The sequence below is a fragment of the Anguilla rostrata genome, chromosome 5, assembly GCF_018555375.3.
Source record: "Anguilla rostrata isolate EN2019 chromosome 5, ASM1855537v3, whole genome shotgun sequence".
NCBI lineage: Eukaryota > Metazoa > Chordata > Actinopteri > Anguilliformes > Anguillidae > Anguilla > Anguilla rostrata.
Window position 1 is genome coordinate 11,886,163 of NC_057937.1, and position 21,599 is coordinate 11,907,761.

The window sequence follows — 21,599 nt, forward strand, 5'->3', positions numbered from 1 at the left end:
TTTTTATAAGTTTTTTTTTTTTTTTTGTTTGCAATAATTATTAAAAGATATTTGTTTGTGAATTCAAAAAGGTTTTAAAACAACACATCAGCAAATAATTCACAGATTTCAGTTTCCTGGACCTTTAAACTGAAACCTGTAGAGTAATAATTTATTCTTGAATAAACTACTGCCCTTGAAGTGATGCTGTTAGAAAAAATAAAAGATAGACACTGTAAATGTATGGCCACTAGATGGAAGCATCTCCCTGTGTTAAAAGTCAGTTTCTACAATTCGGTATGTATCAAATATATTTGTAAAATGGTCTTGCAATAATCCACAATGCACCATTGCAAAGTGAGTAGTGAGTGGTAGACAGCTCCATGCTAAATGGCTGCAACTCTGCCCATACCGCAACCTGATACACAACATCCTAGACAAGTACTCTTTCCCAGAGTTGGTTTACGGATATGGGCAAGTTTTAGTGACAGAACTTCACTCCTATGGAGCAGAACGCAGTCTTTACTTGAGAGTACAACGAGAGAACAATGCAGTGACGGGTGAGAGTTCTCCATTACAGCAGACGTCTCCGAGCGACAGTAGCCATGCCGATTGACAGTGCTTTTCTTTGCCTCTCTGTGAAAAGTGCTGTGTTAGCGGTTTCATCTTAAAATATTCCCGTCTTATCTGAGACAACTGGACTTCAGCATTCTACTGTCTTTCTACTGTCACTTGGTGAATATTTCACACTGTAAACAGTTCTTAAATCAAGGAGGAAAGAGCAGATATTGATAATCATCTGGAACCTTGTGCGATTTATAATGGGTTCCCTTTCATAATTAGATACTCAAGTTTACAGTAACTGCCAAATTAAATTTAAACTGTAAACACCTGTAAAAGTCAGTGTGCACTTCAAAAAAGCATGTGCTAAGCACACGGCAATTCCATGGCCCTAGATTTATAACTGGTGAGTTCATTCAAATACCTTATCAGGCTGTAGTTTCTCATAGAACCAGTGTCTTTTAGGAAACAAAGTCATGTGGTTGTGTCATTTATCAGGCATTTAAACATTTTACTTGCCTACCCATATAGTTTAGGTCTCTGAAATAAAGTTTGATGTGAAGTCTGGAGCCTGAACTAACTTGTTTTTAAAAAGTGCAGTTCTTCATGTCCCACACCAAGGTGGTATTCCCTACAATCAAAAGGACGTGTTTTTCTCCTCAGCCATAACCAAGCTGGATGTTCTCCCTTTTGAAGTCGAGGCTGGCAGAAGATGAAGATATCAAATTACCATCACAAAGACATTCAGGGCACAGTGTATGTTACAAACACTTAAATCTGCGGATAGACATCTTCTCCATTTCTCTAAATGACTCATAGCTGTAGAGTAGAACAGGCGCATCTGTCCTAGGCTTGCTGGCTGACTTGGATTGCATAATCCAGTCTATAAGCCTGCAAATTAACCACTGAATAATGTAAGCCATTTTTTATGGTCAGGGCCACTTTAAAGAAACTATCAGAGCAATTTATATAATACAAAAACTACAAAGAATCAAAGTCTTTCTTTCCCTCAGTTCAGAGAAGGAAGTTTTCTAATTTCAAATTTGCGAAGACTAGCTGCAGGGTGTGATCGTAGATGTGAAGCTGGATTCTCTTTCTTATATTGCAATTTATCTCCTCCCGATTTTGATCATGCACTTCCTGTCAGTCTCACAGAGAAGGTGATGTGAAATTGAAACAAAGACCGTCCGCCAGCACTAAGAGCAAAGAAACCAAGGCACACTGACTGACGAACTCACTGATTATCTCACCGACTGGCCAACTGACTAATTGGCTGATCGACAGACTCTGATTGGCTGGCTGAATGATTGACTCACTGCTCCACTAACAGACTCGCAGCCCGGCTGACCGCTCGGCCGTGCGATTGGCTCCCCCCGCTTCATCGGCGGACGGCGGCGGCGGGACTCACGTCGAACTCGTTGAGGGCGGCGGCCAGCTCCCCGATGCCGGCGTGGCCGTGCTTCTCGTCGGTGGGCGAGGAGGCCTGGGCGGCGCTGGAGATGCCGCCGATGGCCTCCTGAACCTGCTTGAAGACGTAGTCGCGGTTGGCGCGCGTGGCCGCCACGTCCGGGTGGCGCAGGAAGGCCTGCGACGCCGTGTACAGCATGGTGGCGTTCTTCTTCAGCGCCCCGCGGGCCGCCGCCATCTCGTCCCGGCACTGCGGGTCCTTCAGCTCCTGGGGGGTGAGGGGCCAGAGCGCAAAGTGGCAGTGAGAGAGGGGAGGGGCTAGTTTTTCCATCATCTACCCATGATCTAACCTGCTTATTCCTGGACAGGGTTGCACAGGGCTGGAGTCTATCCCAGCATGCAATGGGCGAGAGGCAGGAACACACCCTGGACAAGTCGCCAATCCATCACATGGTCCACACACCATTCACTCACACGTTCATACCTATGGGCAATTTATAGTCTCCAATTAGCCTAACCAGAATGTATTTGGACTGTGGGAGGAAACCCACGCAGACATGGGTAGAACATGCAAACTCCACACAGAAAGGCCCTCAGTCGGGATTCAAACTCAATGCCTTCTTGCTGAGAGGCAACAGTTATTCACTACACCACTGCCTGGGCCAGTTTTGTATTTTCATCATTTATTTTTATTTAATTTAACATCTTTAATTTAACCTTAATTCCATGTGGAGATCTCTTGAGGTTCAGAACCTCTTTTTCAGTAGAAACCAGGCAAAGTAGTCCGCAGGGGAACATAACATTTCAGTTTTAACATAACCCAATCACAATACAATCGCAATAACATGATAATAATATGCGCTATGGCTAAAGGTTCGTCCGTCTCAATGAGAGATCCTCCTCACGACGTCCCAGCTGTTTTTTACACGGCAGTGCCAAATTATTCCCATCAATCTCCCGCAGCCGCCATCTTGAAAATAAAAAAAGATCTTTGCTTTGGGTGCATTTCTGAAATATATCGCTGTTCTCCTGCCTGCCATCGGCTGAGTTCTGCTTCCAAGCAAATCTTAACGAGGCCATTTGTTATTTTAATCAAGTGGCCCACAGAACGCGGAATAAATATGACGGATATCGAAATAACCGTGCCGCACATACGCTAGACAGAAATTGGCCGAATTGTAATTACTCTTCTTGGAGAGTCGGAGAGCGCTCTGCCGCCGGTTGCGCTTCCTTTAGAGGATCAAACGCTCTTTTATTTTAGGAGATGCGGAGAAGGGGAAAGCAATCAAGCCGTAATATTACTGGGGCGAAATGGAACCCTCCAAGTGTGTGTGTGTGTGTACGTGTGTGAGAGTATGTGTGTGAGCGTGTGTGTGCGTGTGTGTGTGTGAGAGTGTGTGTGTGTGAGTGTGTGTGTGTGTGTGTGCGTGTACATGTGTGAGAGTGTGAGTGTGTGTGTGTGTGTGTGTGTATGTGTGTGATGTGTATGTGTGTGTGTGTGTGTGTGTGTGAGTGTGTGTGCGTGTGCGTGTGTGTGTGTGTGTGTGGTGTGAGTGTGTGTGTGTGTGTGTGTGTGCTTGTAGTCTGCTCCTCAGGGCAGTCTTTATGGGTGTGTGAGCACAGCCTGTCGGTTGGTGGAACAGCTTTGAAGTTGATCCCTGATTATGATAAACGCTGATTTACTGTATCAGAGACATCTGCAAAAAGCTACCCGAGTCTTCCGTTCCGTATTTGTCATCTCCCCACCCCAAATTGCTTGGTTTCACTCTGCAGGAGCTTGGTAGCACGCATTAGTGGTATCGGAGGAGAGAGAGTGTTCCCTCTCTCTCTCTCTCTCTCTCTTTGTCTCTCTCTCTCACCTGCTGTCGCCGAGCTGCCACGTAGTTCAGCTTCACCATCTCCTTCCCAAACTCCTTGAAGCGATTGGCCAGGTCCTGCTCATTGGTGGCGTTCTTCACCGCTTCCAGGGCCTCCTCCACCTAGCCAAGCCCAAACACACACACACACACACACACACACACAAACACATGCACTGAGCACGCTCCTTCAGAACAGTCCGAAAACACCATCTGTTACCCTCACCTCACAGTATATATTTTAATATGCAGGAACAGAAAGTTTACAGGCATGGAGAAGATATCCATAAACTTCAGTAAAAATAAATCAATGAAAGGTATTTCCAGGACCCATACAGCATTGATATCAAAAGATACAGCTCTGAAGAAATAAACAGAAATAAACTCCCTCAACTGCTAAAGTTAAGGACTTTTGCTTTTTATGTGCAACCTGTCTGAAGTGCTCTTTGATGGCAGTATTGCAGAGATGTTGTACCGATGGCACGATTTAAATCTATATGATGACCCGGCACTGGAGAAAGATGCTCTTGTTTAATCGATGCACCCAATTTAAAGTAGTGCTGCTGTACAGAGCTTCCCCAAAGGAATTTCAAGTGACATTTCTCTCTAGAGGTGTTTTGATTTTTTTGCACCAATAATAAGCAAGCTGGAAAATGGCGAACACTTTTCCGGATCAACCAAAAGCAATTCCGTTCGAGTCTTGCCATAATTGGGACGTTTCTTCCGGAAACAAATAACAGTGGTGTTCTAAGATGGGGACAGCCTTCATTTTACAGGTTTAACACCCTTCACTGGATTTCTTGATTTTATATAGTGAGCTGGGGGATGTGTGGGAAAGGAGAGGAGAGGAACTTTAAGTGCCGTCTGACAAGAATAGAATAATGCATGACACAGGGCCTTTTCTATCACATCACACACAAAACTTTCCTGAGAGAGAGCGAGAGGGAGAGAGGTAGAGATACAGTGAGAGAGACAGAGAGAGAGAGAGAGAGTGAGAGAGAGAGAGAAGAGAGTGAGAGAGACAGGGAGAAAGACAGTGATAGAGAGAGCGGTAGAGAGAGAGAAGAGTGAGAGAGCGAGAGAGAAAGCAAGAGAGAGAAGAGAGTGAGAGAGCAAAAGAGAGAGAGAACTGAGTGATACAGAGAGAAGAGTGAGAGAGAGAGAGCAGACATGGCAGACAGAAACAGACAGTGAGGTGTAGACAGAGAGGAAGAGAGATGCAGTGAGAAAGACAGACAGGTGGAGAGTTAAAAGAAACGGAGAAGGCTTGAGTGAACTGTGTAATTACAATTACTCCCTGCAGTCATGGATATGGGATAGCAGCTCTGCCAGGCGTGATTATTAGCCGGCTGACAGAACAGAGGGGGGGGGGGCCTCGTCGCTCTAGCGCCATGGAGACGGACAGTTGCCGGGGGCAGAGAGGAGGCACGGGCCGGTGTGGGTCCGAAGGCGGTCATTTTGCCCTTCATTAACCCCCACACACAGAGGAGCAGGGGAAGGCCATTTCCCCTCACGGCTCTGTGGAATTGCACCTATCACCCGACGGCAGTGCTTCCCAGACCTTCCGGTACCTTCCGAAATAAAAGTCACGTAACGATCTCGCAACGCAGCGAATGAGCCGAGACATTTACCGTGACCCAGCCCGACATGTTCAAATATGGAACTCAAATGTCTTTTAACGTGTCTTGAATGTCTGGAGAAACTGTGTATACAGGGCTACTAGGGCACTGAAGTACTACACAGATGCAGTGTTTCGTCTGATTAAAGTGACTGTCAGTTGAAAGCGTAGAACAGGAAACGGAGTAAAGGAAGAGAACGCTGGAGCATCTCCCCCCTCAGCTGACCCTCTAGCGGCTAACCAATCACCCGCCACGACGAACAACGCTCGCGGGAAAAAATGTATTTTTTTTTTTTTTAAAGCGCTTCCCCGTAACCAGTCGCAACCGGCGAGTCCCCCGGCTCCCGGACCTGTCGCCGTGGCGACTCCAAACACGCCGGGCCTAATCGATGATTAAAGGAAAGCGTTAAAGCTTCATAAAAGGTAAGGAGTGCGGAGGGTTATTTACGGTTTTTAACGATCGGCGTGCGAGGACAGCCCTATCAGACGTCCCGGTGACACGGAGCCTCTCCTCATTTATATGCTAATGCGCGCACAGGTAGCCCTGTATGGGAGCTGAGCCTTCCTGGGATATAAATCGTCACGGCGACAGGAACGGGGGATTATCGCGCACGGGAATAAGTACAGTTGCAAATAAGCGCCTGTACATCCAAAGGATGGGGAGGACGGTCCCGAACACTAATTCTGCCGTGACTATGGGAAAGGGGGGTGGAGGGGGGGCCTCTGTGAGCGCGGTGGAGAAATCCGACCCCGCATTAAATTCGCAAAGGGACCCCACGCTGATTAGTGAAGCCCGCACCCTCCACGCAAGCCACCTTATTTCACTCGGGAGTTTTTCAGAAGTCTTCAGAAAGCTTGACAAAGGTCAAAATTTAGATCCGTGGGCAAAAAAATGGACAGGCTTTTAGAATCTTGTAAAATCCTCACAGTAATTAAAAAAAAAAAAAAAAAAACACAATAAAAACTTCAGACTACATCAAGTCTTGAGGGAGAACGGTTAAATTTGTCACAAACCTATTACTGAGATCCTGCAATTACTCGCTTTAGCTGCCGCTAGCTCATTAGGCATTAAAAAGGTTCACCACATGCATCCATATCTGTATGTGCTGAAAAAGCACTGCACCAATAAGGCATAGCTCCTAGGCTAATAACATCCAAATACCTCCCTGGTTAATGAAAGGCAGTGTGTAAGGAGTACACGTTCATGTAATATGCATTTAGTGGCACTTACTGGGGAAAGGGTGCGCATAGGGAATTAATGCGTCTGAGAGAGAGCGTGTGTGTGTCTGTGTGTGCGTGCGTGAGTGTGCATGTGTACGAGTGTGTGTGTGCCTGTGTGTGTGTGTGTGTGCGTGTGTGTGTGTGTGCCCCTGCTTCTTTTGCTGATGCAGAGAAACAGGGGGATGCATTAGCCTGACAGGCAGAGCAGAGAGTGAAAGCTGCATGGGGGAGGAGAGCGGGGGCTGAGTGTCAGGACGGAGTGGGGGGGGGGGGCTGGCGGTGGCAGTGGCGGTGTGGGGGGGGGGTGCGTACGATTTTCAGGTGGGCCAGCAGCCTCATGACGTCGGCCATGTCGGCGAGGATGAGCAGGCGGGTGACGGCGGACAGGAGGGCCCGGGCGGCCCGCACCATGGTGCCGCGCTTCACCGAGGAGCAGGGGTCGTCGGCGAACTCCGAGGACGCCACGCGCATGGTCTCACCTGCAGGGGGCGCACACAGACACGAGGAAGCTCAACAACAGCAAACCTGAGATTTTATCAGAGGGTGGGGACGGACCGTGGATTTACGACCGTGTTTTATGAAACAAGTGATTTATTGTTTTTAATAAAAACAACATGTCTATGTTAGGAACCCAGTTTACACTTTTCCCACGCACCCAACATTCAATCCGGCTTCAAAATGCCCACCTTCAAATCCACAGAAGCACCCCCACAGACCTATCTGGGCACTGCACACAGAACACTAAAGGCCTGAATTACCAAGACATATTTTTGCCACAAAATGCCTGTCTGTCATATATACAAATAAACTAGTCGTTAAGTACATGAGGGCACTGCAATTCAATTCATAAACTGAAAAGGCTCCATAGAACATTCTGCAAATATCATTTCATGAATTGACAGAGTCGAAATGGAACTGACTAACACTGAAGCTGTCACAATTGAAAACACTGTACTCTGCATTCATAACCTGTTCAAACACTTTCAGCACAGCAGCTGGATAGGCCGTTTGATTCACTGCAGGTTCCATGACATCAATGATTCAATTTGCTTTGTTAATGAATCGGTATGAATTCTATAAAGAGTATTAAGCAGTGTTTAATAAGGTATCAAGCTCAGCGATATGATGTATTTGTTCTCTATGCTGCTGTGTGAAGTAGGTAGAGGGAAGCAAGCTGTAATGTAGGTAGATGTGGGGTTCAGAGACAGAGTGGTGAACGGAGAGTCTGTGTCTTACTGCACTGGAGTACTGACAGACCTGTGTGAGCCTCCTGAGTCATTTGACACAGGTCAAAGGTCAGAGGTTACAGGGGTTAGCTCACTGGCCAAAACATCTACCCAACAGGTCCCATCCCAACCCAAAACACTGAAGTAACATTGTGCACAGACATGCCCCTACACACAAACACATGCACACACACACACAGACAGACGGGAGGTCAGACAGAAAAACAGACAGACAGACACATGCACACACACACACAGACAACACTTGCACACTCTCACACACACACACGCACACACACAAGAATCTGTACTCAGCTTTTTATGGTGGTGGTGGTGGACCTCTGAGGCCTGAGCAATTATTGTGTTCACCAATCACTGGGCTTAGTTCAGATCCACTCCTACCTCCCCAATTAAGTTACTTCACAAGCGAGGCCATTTTATCTTATTCACAAGGTACACTTCAGAGATGCACATGACCCTGCTTCATGCTCTCTCTTCTAAATCACACAGTTTTAAGTCGTAACACATTTTCTCTGGCTTTCAACAGTAAAAATCAGCACAGTTATTTTTTTGATAATCCACCAGAGGTCTATAGTTCATAAGGAGGTTCTTGTATGTGAACTTCTATATCTGTTTGAAAAAAACTCTTAGGGCTGTTCCACACTCCCATTTCAGGGATCTACGGTGCTCCCATTTTAGGAACATTTAAATGTGCGCTAACAGGAAAAATAATTTAGGGACACATCTGCTAATTGGTATTCATTAGTGTGTTCCTAAATTTTTCAACTTAAGGGCGCGTGTGGTCCTTGGAAAAAATGTTAGCGTGGAGCCCGGAATTTCTGTTCATCTGCTACGACTGGTGTACAACACATGACAAAATGACCAAGATGGATCAACATGAAAACCGTGTGTACTAGCGTGGGCTCAGAACAATTTTCATAATTAATTTGCGTGGCGCAGCAACACAAATCGAGAAAAAAACGTATCATCATGAATACTGACATCCCTTCCGCTCTCCATTAGCCCGTGTGACGTTACCAATAAGAAGTCATGCTCTCAAAAGTCTACCCTTCATCTGGCAGACAGCGGAATGAGCCTTAACTATCTGCAGAGGTAAAAAGGCCTCTCCTTTCAAAAGTTTTTTTTTTTTTTCATTTGCACAATGGCAGATATTAAACATCGGAAATGGGCAGGTGATTTTCTCTGCCTTTGAGGGGGGGTGGGGGGGGGGCTGAAATAAAGCCTTCAGTCGGGGGGCAGAGTGAGTCGCATTCAGTGAGATAATTACAGCCAGCCTGACGCGTGAATACGCAGGAGACCGACTCTAACGAAGCCTCTTTCAAGCCATTTAAAGCGCTTTAAATGATTGCCGTGTAAAAGGGACGGGTTGCCGGTGCATTATGGGAGATAGACGGCGGGGGGGGAGCTGAAGGCGAATGACGACGATGACGGCTTCGGGTGTAATGAGTCCCGGTCTGAAACAGAGCGTCGTCCGCGGGACCCGCCCGTGAGCGCGAAGCAGAAGGGAGGGGCTAATCTCTCATACCTGAGGGAAGGGGGAGCGGCGGGTTGGGGGGGGGGGGGGGGGGGAGCGTCATTACCGCCGTCCAAGGATTACATTCTTACGAGAAGTCCAGGGACGCCAGCGGCTCCTCTCCACAATGAAACGGGCGGATAAATCCTGGCGATCTCGCCACTCGCGCACTCGTAACCGTGGGACGCGAGGCGAGGCGCAGTAACTCAAAGCCGCCGTTCCGCCTTTCGGGTAAGTTCCAAGCGCCGCGCTGCCGTCGAGAGTTCGATTAGAGAGCCGGGGGGGGACATCGAGACCGGCTGCATAATTTAATCAGGGCGAATAAAGATAATGTGTCAAATGAAGATACTATCAGCGGCTGCCATTTCACAAGGCCATCCAATGACAAGATGATCGTGTGACGCTTTACACCGGCTTTAAATGTGAATGCTCCCAGAGGACCCAGTGCGGTTTATATCACCGCAATCAAGTTTTAAGATCTTGTGGGAGGAGAACTTACTCCAAACGTTTTCGCATGCTGTACCCCAGCTGGAGAGAGCGGCCCGCTGGTCATTTTTGATTGAGCAGGGCTTTATTGGATCAGCATCCGCCGGTCCCGCCCCGGTCTCGCACTCATATAGTGAGGGGGAGGGCTGCTTTTCAACGATGACAGATTGCGCACTCAGCGGGCGTTTCCCCTGTCTATCAAAGCTGCAGCCCAGTCAAACGTGATCTGGTCCCGGAGACCTCCTCCCCTGCTGTCTGACTGCAGGGCTGCCCGGTCACCGCAGTGGCTGCTGGGTAGAGGAGGGGGAGGGGCTTGTGATTGATTGTGTGCTCACCGGGGCCAAAGCTTCCCATTAGCCCAGAAAGTCGGGGGGGGGGGGGGTTAGGGGGGCAGCGGAGGAGCTCGGACCCCCTCACCTGCTGCCGCTGCCGGCCCAACGCGTCCCCTCCAGAGCCGCCGAGCAGGTTTCCGCGTGCGGTAATGGAAGCAGGCAAGCAGGGACAGAGGAAAACGTGGCGCTGGGACTTCAGCTGCACCAATGCTCATTACGGAGCACATGCAGGCCCAGAATCAAATACAATAAAATGGGAGTTAAACTTCTGAAGGTGAAGACACAGTGCACATACTGCCCTTAGCACCCTCGAACAGAGCTTTAAAGGTTCAAGAAATAATTTCTGATAAGGTTTCCAATGGGACAAGAGTCAATTTGACATCACATTATTATTTTATGATGCCTACTGCAGAACTGAGGTTAGAAACATTGGGGAAAGCTAGAAATGGCCTAGTATGGTAGAACGGGCAGCTATTAAACATAAGTTCTTGTTAGTTCCCACACAATAAGAATGCAACTTGTCAGTGGAGGCTGAAATTGAGGACTTTAGACATCTATCACGTCTATCCATCCAACTCAAAACACGCAAAGTGACATGGGTTTTTAAATTTTATTTGTAAAAAAATAAAAATAAAACCCTGACACGATTGAGCTGTTAATGTTGCGTGACTCAGAGTAAACAGCGAGGATCGTTACGTTTATGCCCGCGGAACGAAGGCTGACTTAATGGCCACCAACGAGCAGGAAACCCGCCACCTTCTCCGTATCCTGTCGCCCTCGGCTTCCGATCAATCATGTGACGCAGCGCATCACATCGAAGAGCCCGCGAGCGGCTCGGAACGAAAACCCGTCTCGGAGAGCGCCGCTCTCGTAAAAAAAAACAAAAAAACTTTAAAGGGGCTGCGTCTGTTTGCATTCCGGGCTGCGTTCCCCGCGTCCGCACGCAGCACCCGCACGCGCACGCGTCCCCGCACATCACGATCCGGGCGCAGAGACTCCTGACTGGGAGAAACGCGTCGTCAAACCCGGCAGAGGGCTCGGAACGTTAAGCCACGAGATAAAATGCGCAGTGTACTGTATGTTATAAAAGCTATCAATCTTTCCCAACTTTACCATTGCTATATGCATTTTATCCTACACATTTAAACAGTAAAATGTACATAGGACTGCAGACAATATATAAATGTAAATGTGCACTTTTACAGGACTGCACACAGGATATGAAAAGGTACATAAATTTGTTAATCTGACCTTATCGTTTGCCATATGCTGCCAGTCATTCTGGATAAAATAATCCACTAAATACAAACAGTAAATGTCAATTTTAAAAGGTCAATGACTCAATATATGCGGCATGCATTTATTCTGAAGTCATTTTAAATTGATTCCCGGGCGGACGTAATCACAAATATATAGACGAGCAGCTTTCTCGTAAAACCAGGTACGGGAGCGGTAGCAAGCAGACCATAGAGCGTAAAGGTGGGCTGGGATTGCATCCGTAGAGCCGGGGGAATTAAACTTGCGCAGGGGTGTGTGGAGGGCCCGCACGGAGGAAAGGAGAACCCCCCCCCACTTGCTGCGTCCGGTCGGGCTGAGGCGGTGGTGCAGTGGTGCTGAGACACCGATGGAACTGCAGATCTTTAGTAACAGAGTGGGTGGCTCCTGTGCACCATTTCACTGAAGAATGCTAGTGTGTGTGTGTGTGTGTACAGTACACTATTCAGCACCAGTTAGGCTAATCCTTGTCTTACAAATAACGTGATGTTTTCCATTAAACAAATACAATCTGTTGATAAGACGTAAGGCACATGTAATGCATGTGTAAAATATTCAATGTCAAAAAGAGCCGATTTAAATTTTCCGTAGCACAAGTCAACAAGGTGATTTTTAGCATATCTTTCGGTTTATTTGTTAACTTTAACGTGCTGATGGGAGAAGATCGCTCATTTAATCAGAAAACATGGACGATGAGCTGCATGAAGAATGCAGAATGCAGGTCTCACTGGCAGGGGCCTGGTCCCTGTTGAGAGACACCGCCATTTCAGCAGATTTGATGCATAGAGAGGAGTGGCCTTCCCCTCATTACTCACCCCTCAGAGGCAGATTATTGGTCTGCAGGAGAGAGAGAGGGCAGGTTCAGGGACGGTGGGGTGTGTGGGGGGAGGGGGTTAAGGAGCAAGGCCACCAGGTGCAAATGGGGAAGGAGAGTGGGGGTTGGGGTGAAGGCACCGTAACAGCCGGTGCACAAGGTCGTTTCAAGGGTGACCGCATCACGCAAGCACTCCTGCTAGTGAGAATCATAGTCAGGAGTCACTGGCTCTGCCACTTAGATCTTCAGTCCGTCAGGCACAGCATCTACTGACACACGCCCACGAGTGACATCATGCTGAGGACACACCCCCTGAAGGCGGGGCTATTGGGAATACTCTGGAGCACTGGAATATTGCATCTAATGGTGAGGTTAAAGTGTACTGCACCACTATGTGTGGGAGGAGCATCAATGGCACTATCTCAAAGCTTGATGACACATTCTTAACAAATGCAAAAGAATGCACCTTTTCCACCACAAAAAATTGAAAAAGAACTAAACACTCATTGTGCAATAACTGTTACTTATGGTATTATTATTAATCAGAGAAGAATCCCCTTCTGACAAAAAAAAAAATTGCTTTTGTGTGAAAAATCACGTTTTTTCTAATTGTGATTATTCATTCAAACTCATTAATCACCATGCCAAACCTTGAATAGATTATTTATAAGCAAACGGTCCACATATTTTTAGTCTGCATTGATCGTTCTACTCTGATTTCTAAGATGTAACCTCTGCCAGTTCAGCCAAGTCAATTTGCTGCAGACTGCAAAACATACAGTGACATCTCTAAAGAGTAAGATTTTCCACCTTTCAGCATGGTTCAGTTTTATTTTGATCTAATTACAGAGTTCAGCTTTAAAAAGAAATAGCTTACAATACAAAACAAATGGGCACCAATGAGTGAGGAAATTAATTTAAATATTATAGCAGAAGAAGCTGTGAGAAGCCTGTTCACACACAAAGACAGGCTAAACACCTGCTTAGAAACACGTCAGTCAGGTATTTGGCTTCTTCAGTGTTGAGTACAATCAAATACTGTAATGGTGGCTAAGGAGGAGTAATCATTGAAAGTTTTCATAAATAAAATGTAAACATTAAGCATTTCTAAAATCTTAAGCTAAAGGCTAATATGCTTCTCGGTCGATTTGTTTGTTTGTTTGTTTTAACAGCTGTTCAGCGCATAATGAGGAAATAAATACATTCAGCCCTGGTGTGCTGTCACTGCAATGTAATTAGGAACAGCACACATTTCCTACTTATTAATTCTTAAAAAAGCCTTTTGAAAAAGAAAGAGTACACATCATTTTTTTGACTGCCGGCGCTGTTGAACATTGATGTGGGCGTGGTTTAATTACAGTCCCGCTTTGCCCCTCCTCTTTCAGGCACAGACACACCCTCAGCAACATTTAGCTCTGCCTCTCTCTTCACTCTGGAGGAACTGTGCAAGTCCTCAGGGAGAAGCAACACGCAGCACAAGGTAGAGATGAGGACACTTGGCGCTGTTTGTGGTTAAGTGTACCCACCAAACGCATAATGCGAACATCCCAGGGACAGGGCAGGGACTGGGACTAATCCCAAAACACTGACCTTTTCTCAAAATGCAAATGAAACTTCTGTCGCAAACTGTTACAGGCGCATCCCCTACTCCGAGCGTTTGATTCTCTTCAGCGGCAAAGCTCACTAAATATACAACCCCCCCTTCCCCCCCTCCACAGGGAGAATTCCGCCGTCTGCATTATCTGCAAAGAGCAGCTGGGTCCGCTTTTTTGTGTTCTGTGGCGATTCTATTAAGACCTTCCACGAGCGCCTGTATGAACAATCCAAAATGCATCGGCTTGAGTGTGTGAGAACGTAAGTGTCGGTGACACCGGTGGTGGGTTCCAGTGCGAGCTGTGATACAGAATGTGGCCTGTGCGTACGCGTGCGTGTGCGTGCGCACGTGCTTGCGCGCGCGCGTCTACACTTCACCTTGCTTGCGGACGTCCTCCACTGCGGCGATCAGCTCCTCCTTCAGGTCCTGGCTGTCCTTGGCGATCTGCTCGCCCTTCTCCAGGAAGTTCTGCGTGGCCTGCTCCACGGACACGGCCAGCACGTGGGCCTTCTTGGACCGGCCCTTCTTTTTGCTGGACGGGCCTTTGTTGCTGGTGTTCACCAGAGTGGTCACCTGCGGGGAAACAGAGAGAGAGATTACAGGCGTGTGACAGGCAGGGGCTTTACTGACCCAACCCAGGTCAAACAACACAACACTCGGCTGGGCATAAACTCACACCAGCAACTGAAATAAAAAATCACACATAAACAAAAACAATAATGAGCAAAAATGTACCAGGCGTTTTGTTTGCTTATTTTATGTAATGGCTGGGATCTTCAGAAACGAAAGACTATCGTTGTATTTAAACAGCGAGAGGAAACGACGTGAGGTAGAGATGACATCACCGGCGGGCTGCCGCGCTCGGAGGCGAGCTGCGGTCGCCCCCGCCCAGCTCGAAGAGGAGCGAGGCGATCAATTTGGAGATAGGGCGTTCAGACGCCACGGGACGCCTTCCGAAGGAAGTCAGCGCTTCCAGTGCGCGATAAGCTTCCTGTTATAGCCAAACTCGCTTTGATAATGGGCGCTTGTAAGCAAATGTGTCACGCCATCAATCCCTCCGACAGCTCCGAATGAATTAGAACGTTGCTTAGACACAGTTCTTCACAGAGCACGGAAACTGACGCTAACAAGGGGCTCCGTCACACAGGAGCTGAGCGCAAGCCCAGGGACGCATCTATAAATTATTAGCGCAGGGAAAACATATAAGAAAGCCCCCCACCCCCCTCCACACATACATACATACAGGACACATACACCATCTCTAGCCCCTTAAGGTGTAAGATCACAGAGATGTGATTAGAATGTTCTTAGCTGAACATTCTGATGCCAATGGAGTTCTAGAACACTGGCATAGAATTTAGAAGAAGAAAAAAAACACGCCAAAAAAATGTACTCTTCAAAGGGTTAAGGGCAGCCCGGCCCTGCTAGTGCCCAGAAAAGCTTTCTCTGTTATGCCCCCTTAGCTCCGCCCCTGCTCAAGGGCACCGCGTGAGAATCCTGTGCCCTCCCCGTTTGCCAGTGAGAGCGAAACGAACGAGTCATGGGCTATTTGTCAATATTTCCAAACCGCTTGCGTATTACCCCGCAAATTCCTTCCAGATCGAAAAGTTGGGACCGTAAAACGGGCCATTAAACAGTCATGAGACTAACGGCATTTGGGGGATTGTTCCTCGTTAATGTGCCGGGCTTCCAGTCGTTTCGCTAAATCTGCAAAGCGCGGACGAGACGCACGGTGCCCGCCCTCGAGAACACCGCTCGGCAAACGGGAGACGTGCCGAGCGTTTCTCCGTCTGTTTATGCCAAAACCCACATTTGGGATCCCTACCTTTCGGTTTGCTTTTTAACACGGGCTTCATAGCCCTGGATTTCTGCATCCCCAACAGCAAGTCTTAACGAGAGAAGAGGCGGCACAGCCCACAACAGCTGCTGCAGTTTCCCACATTTAAACTCGTCTCAATCTAGCCTGAAATAGCGGTTCTGTGTGTTATAAAATCCGTATACACGCTCCCACTTCCCTATGTCGGCCATGTTAGGACGAGGCATCATGTTGTGAAAGATACCTAAAGCACTGAACACTATACTCCTCCTCTTTGTTGTGTTAATAGGATTCCACAACATCTGAAATGAAAGAAGACCCATTTCTCATCCAATCACAGGCTTCCATGTTCTGTTAGGTAATTAATAAAAACATCAATGCACAGTACATTTAAATTACCCAGCACAAGGCAACCGTTCCTCCAAACAGCCAAATTGATTAATTACCGCAATCTTCAAATGATTCATTAAGGCTCGTTAAACGAATCGGAGGCATTCTTTTGTCTGCTGATGAATCGAACGGCGAGCGCAAATTACACCGGGCGCCTTTTGTCTCGGCGTCTTTCGGCGCGCGGCTTATCGAACCTCCAGCACAAAGAGGCTCGGTCAGGCTGTGGCGGAGTTAAGTCATCTGTTACCGCCAGGGCTGGATTCAGCGTCCTTTAGCCCTAGCGGCCTGACCGAGACAGCAAGCGCAAAGGTCAGACAGCGGTCATCGCTCAGACCGCTGCGCGTACTGACCGTCGTCCTCGGGACTTCAGCGACCTGGTCCACCCCGGTCCACTCCGTCTACCGCTCCCAACACTACCTGAACACAGAAATAACAGGCAACCGGCACTTCCCCGTGAACCATCACTTACTGTATTTCTGAGTGGAAAAAAACTCTTGACTGTCATTCCAAGATGGAAACCGTACTATGTCCTTTAAGGTGTACAGTAAAAAGCTCTTCAACAGTTCTGAAGGTCTTGGATTGCTGGTTTTGACAACTGCTCAAAAGGCACGCTGGCTTTTCCTGAAGTTTCAAGTGACGAAAAACAATGCCCTGAGGTAAAACAGTAGGGACAACCGTGACATACATCGCTCACAGTTTGCCGCGCAGCCAAACCAACAAGTGCATGCTGCGATGCAAACACAACACAGAAAAACGGGCAGCAAATAAAGACGACAGGAATCTAGCCTATATCAAAATGAAGAAAGGAGGGGAGCGGAGAGCAAACTTTTAAAGCCAGATTTCAATAACAACTTCATACCCACCTCCATGACACAGAGGAGAACTTTCGCATCGCCATGACAACATACGCTCTGCTTAAGAAATGCGATGTGACAACAGAAAGAAATAGGATCTATATTAAGTGGCAGGAAAGTCTCGTCTGGCATATTTGAGAATGACTCAGACACCAAAGCTCCGGCTTATTTCAACCATTTGGCAAAATTCTCCTTTTTCTTTCTCCTAGAATACTGCAGCGCTGTAAATGAAACTTGCATCGTTATAATTAATTAGTCAAAATTCCACATTCCCTAAGCATTAGGCATTACTATTTTAGTCCAGAAAAAAAAGGAATTTGGTCCGAGGACAGGAATTTTAATTTCAGAAACCGAGAAAAAAACAGAATAATCTTTAACCGCACACCAAGACAGGTCCTGTCTTGCTTTCTGGTCTGATTTCTCACCCTAATTCCACATTAGATTTTTGGCATAGACTTCTGCACCACCACAACCCTCTCATCTCTTCTCATCTCTTGAATCTTTCTCCGAGCAATTGCCCACCTGATACAGTTATATCCACACTCCTTGACTCTCTCTTCAACAATTGATTCCCTCTATCCCCCTGTCGCCAGACCGGCAAGGCAATCCTCACCTAGCCCAGGGCTATCCGACACCCTCAGCGCCAACAGAGCCTCATTATGGGCAGCACAGAGAACAGTGCAAATTCAAGAATCCCAGGGTGCTACTGAGCAACAAACTGTCCCTGTAAGAGCTAGGCTGTGTCTCAGAGGTCTCACAGGTGTGTCGGAGAGCCCGCCCACTCCTCACCTCACTCAACCCAGTCCCATCAGGACTACTGCCACTTCCTCCTCACTGGTCAACCTGCCACTGTAGCTCCTTTACCTGATCTACCCCATAAACTAGGCTACATTACAGCTCACTTTCAGCTCTCTCCTTTGCAACAGCTCTTTACAACAACTCTTATACAGCTGTAGCCCCTCCCCCAAGACAAACCAAACATAATTATAACAATTCAGACAAAACAAGCACAAAATGGCAGACACTATCAGTCATAACAGAACACACGGGACCATAACATTTTATGACATTTTAACGTGAACTATATTTGCAATATTTAGCAGCCTCTTTTAATCATCTAGCGTATAGAAATGATCACATATCACATTTTATTAACTAAACGCTATTTCATGCCGGCAGGCCTTTTCCCAGCTACGAACAGCGATAGCATTTCATTCACATTGACACATTTATAGCCTCGGCATTCCCAACAAACACACGTTAGCACGCGCGTTTTCTAAAGCAATCGTCGTACATTTCTTGTATTTCATTTGCCGGCACAATGTTAATTTACAAGCATGTGTATTGGTCACTCAATTCCAAGTGTCTTAAAAACTCTGGGTCTTCTGCCACGGGCTCTTTCTTGATTTCCATTTGGGATAATGATATAGTTATGGCATAAAAAATAGCCAGTCCGTATAGATGTTCACAATTATATTTCTCGGTCTGTCGGGCTACCATGACACTTTTTGATTTGACACGGGCCTCCTTTTCTTTCTCATTATCACACTTTTGTATTCCCGAGACTAGAAGTGATATCCTCCACTTCACTCTGGATAAGAGAATCTGAAAAAATAACTGTAATGTAATGTAACCATGTCTAAATGGGTCAGCATGCAGCTTTTAAAAAATGTAAGAAAGCTGGTGTAATTCTTTTATAGGCTCTGCATATATTTGTGTCAACTGGTGTGGAAAAAAAAATAAGACTCAATGAGACGTGTCAATTTCACGCACGTATAAATCTCTCTCTTCTCCGGTCGCAGTGTAGAGAGTGTGAAAAGCATCAGTCCCTAAGAAAGTCATAAAAGCCAGAGCACTGTAAAATATGCAATCCAAACTCAGCCGGCTGATCCATGGCTGAAACTCTCCGCTCCGCACACATCACGTTTTTACATCAAGCATTTATGCTACATGTATAAATGATTATGTGACAATTTGATATTCTATCTGTTGGACAAATTAAATACATTTTTAGGAGGAGCACAAATATCTCTCACACACACACACACACACACACACACACACGCACACAGATGAACAGTGAAGACTGTACCAAGCTTCCTATTTCTAAAGTTCCACATTCTATACTGGGAAGGCACACACTATCCAAGACGAGGACTGAAGTCTGACCCCGACGGTCAGCACAGGATGTGCAAGCGCCTGAAATCTAAATCAAAAGAAGCACCTTGAATAAGACGCCATTTTCCAGATGTTTCAGTGCGTGCCTCTCACGCCTCTCCTTCTCTATACGAGTGACGCCAACCACAAAACAGCTTCATCACAGTTACTCTCGCTTGCTTCTCCATTGGCTGAAAGCTGAACCCAAAATGAAAACGCTTTGCGATCAGGAAACGACGTTTAAAGAGACAGCCATCAAACATGGCCTCCTCAGCCATTTCTTCAAAGCAGAAGCCATGCCATGTAGCTGCAAGGCCCTGGCATCTAATGGAGCCTTTCATCTCTGCTTGAAGACATTAGAGATGCCTTTTGTCTTGTCCTTTGATTTGGAAATGGGGACTGATGCGGCGGATTAAAGATTAAGCAGGGGAATCGGTCTGACTGCAGAGCGCTCGGCACCTTCACTTGTGCAAAAAAAAAAAGTTCATATTTCTTTGAAACTTGGAAAACATCTGAAGGTCGGGAGCTGCAAGAAATGAATTTTTAAAAATACTCGGGGGGAACCAGTAAATGTCTATGATATAGTAAATAAAGGCACTTTAAAGCAGATGCTCTTATCCAGAGCGATTTACACTGTATTTTTTATTTTTTTATGCATTCATTTATTTTATATGCAATCCATTTATACAGCTTGATATTTACTGAAGCATGTTAAGTACCTGGCTCAAATGTACAAGAGCAGTGCTCAACCGAGGAAGGAAACCTATAATAACCTCTATAACCACTACTTCTACACTGCTACCCTACATCCATATCTATCCATATTTGTGCTGTGTGTGTGTGTGTGTGTGTGTGTGTGTGTGTGCCTGTGTGTGTGTGCGTGTGTATGTGTGTGTGTGTGTGTGTGTGTGTAGTGTGCAGTACAGAACCTCTGTGATACGTCCCATTTGGTTTCCAGCTCCATCACTCTCTCTGAGCAATCAAAACCCCAGCAGGGTGTAAGGTTGCGACTTAGCCAGACCAGGGGAGTTCACCCCAAACGTAGAAAAATTTTAAAATGTATTACCAGAGTTTCAGAGGAAAAGTCTATGACAGCCAATGATAAATGGGGCGCATTAAAAGGAGGCATGGGGAAAAGGTTGTGAGACTTTTTAAGGGACTCAGCTGAAGATGGGGAGTTTTGAGGATTATTTTGGAGGAAATAACCCAAAACTGAGAAGCATCGTACGCCCACATCCGGCACATCTTAAGGCTGATCAGTGTCTGTTCGTGCTTAAAGGGTGTCTGTGGCTGCTCACTGAAAAATTATAATAGCATATTATAACATATAATAGCATAGCATATTATTTATATTTATATATTATTTAATATCAAAATCATTTAAGAACTAATAGATTTTTCTTCTTTCAACTGGCACTTCCCAAAGGTATGAACACAAGTACAAAGAATTTAAATAGACTTTGCAGTTCTAAACAAACACCACCCACCCCCACCCCCACCCACCAAAACTACAGGATATGTCAGCTTGCACGCTAACAGCGTAGCGCTTCGCTCGATACTCTGAGCAGCTGGAATCCGAAAGCAGCTACGATTGCAGCTACACTCGAGGAACCTAACGTGGGACGTGGGAAGGGAGGTCAGACTTCTCTCAAACTTCCCAGCTGGTCAGCGCCGAGGAAGAAGACGAGCGCGGCGTCGCTGCCGTTCCAGGAGCGGACGCAATGGAAGGGGAAGCCTCGGGCGTGCGGCAGGAAGCCTCAGATTCACGGGAAGGGAAAAGCACGTTACGGTGTACAAAGGCACAGCAGAGCACAGCAAACCTTGCTGGAAATTCCAGCCAAGTCCAGCAGGGATTCTCAGCTGGTATAAGATAATTTAGGCTGTGTTTTTAACACTCATAGCTGGTCATGGCTGGTCTGTGGCTGGTCAAAGCTGGTCTCTAGCTGGGCAACGATGGTTAAGCTGGTAGAGTAAGCAGGTGGTCAAACTGTTGGACTAGCTGGCTGTATGGGCTGGTCAGTTGGTGAACGGCTGGTTCACCGGCTAAAAACACCACTTAAACCAGCTTGACTAGCTTAGGATGGTTTAAACAGGAAGGCAAGAAGAAGGGCCGAGCTGGATGTGCAAAGCCACAAAAAAAATCTGCTGCTCAGATGTCTAAATGTAAAATACCACATGATAAATTTACTAGCCGTAAAGATGGAAAATGACATTCTCTTTCCAGTAGGTCCATAATGGGCCCAGATCAATCTCATAGCACACCCTATTATCGTACCATTGTTGTCGTTCCCCCCTCCCCCGTCAGATGTTAACAACAGGTGACGTCACCCACCCCAAAGCCATTATAAACCAGGCCTCTCTACCCGATTCAAACGGGCCGGCTCTGTTCCTTTTCATCAGCTGTGAACTTAAGGGAGCTTTTTGCTGTTGACGCCGATGTTTCTCTTGATAATGTATATTTCTCATTAATTAGGCCGCC

The 21,599-nt window shown here is 46.7% G+C and overlaps 1 protein-coding gene across 1 annotated transcript in view; it reads right to left on the reverse strand.

Annotated features, from left to right (window-relative positions):
• ctnna2 (catenin (cadherin-associated protein), alpha 2) overlaps window positions 1-21,599 on the reverse strand; it is a 360,420-nt gene that overhangs the window by 267,300 nt on the left and 71,521 nt on the right. Inside the window, exons 3-6 of the mRNA XM_064335132.1 lie at window positions 14,281-14,476; window positions 6,955-7,121; window positions 3,807-3,926; window positions 1,949-2,215 (exon numbers count right to left, since the gene is read on the reverse strand). Of these exons, the coding sequence (XP_064191202.1) occupies window positions 1,949-2,215; window positions 3,807-3,926; window positions 6,955-7,121; window positions 14,281-14,476 (750 nt within the window). The remainder of the gene's footprint in view (window positions 1-1,948; window positions 2,216-3,806; window positions 3,927-6,954; window positions 7,122-14,280; window positions 14,477-21,599) is intronic.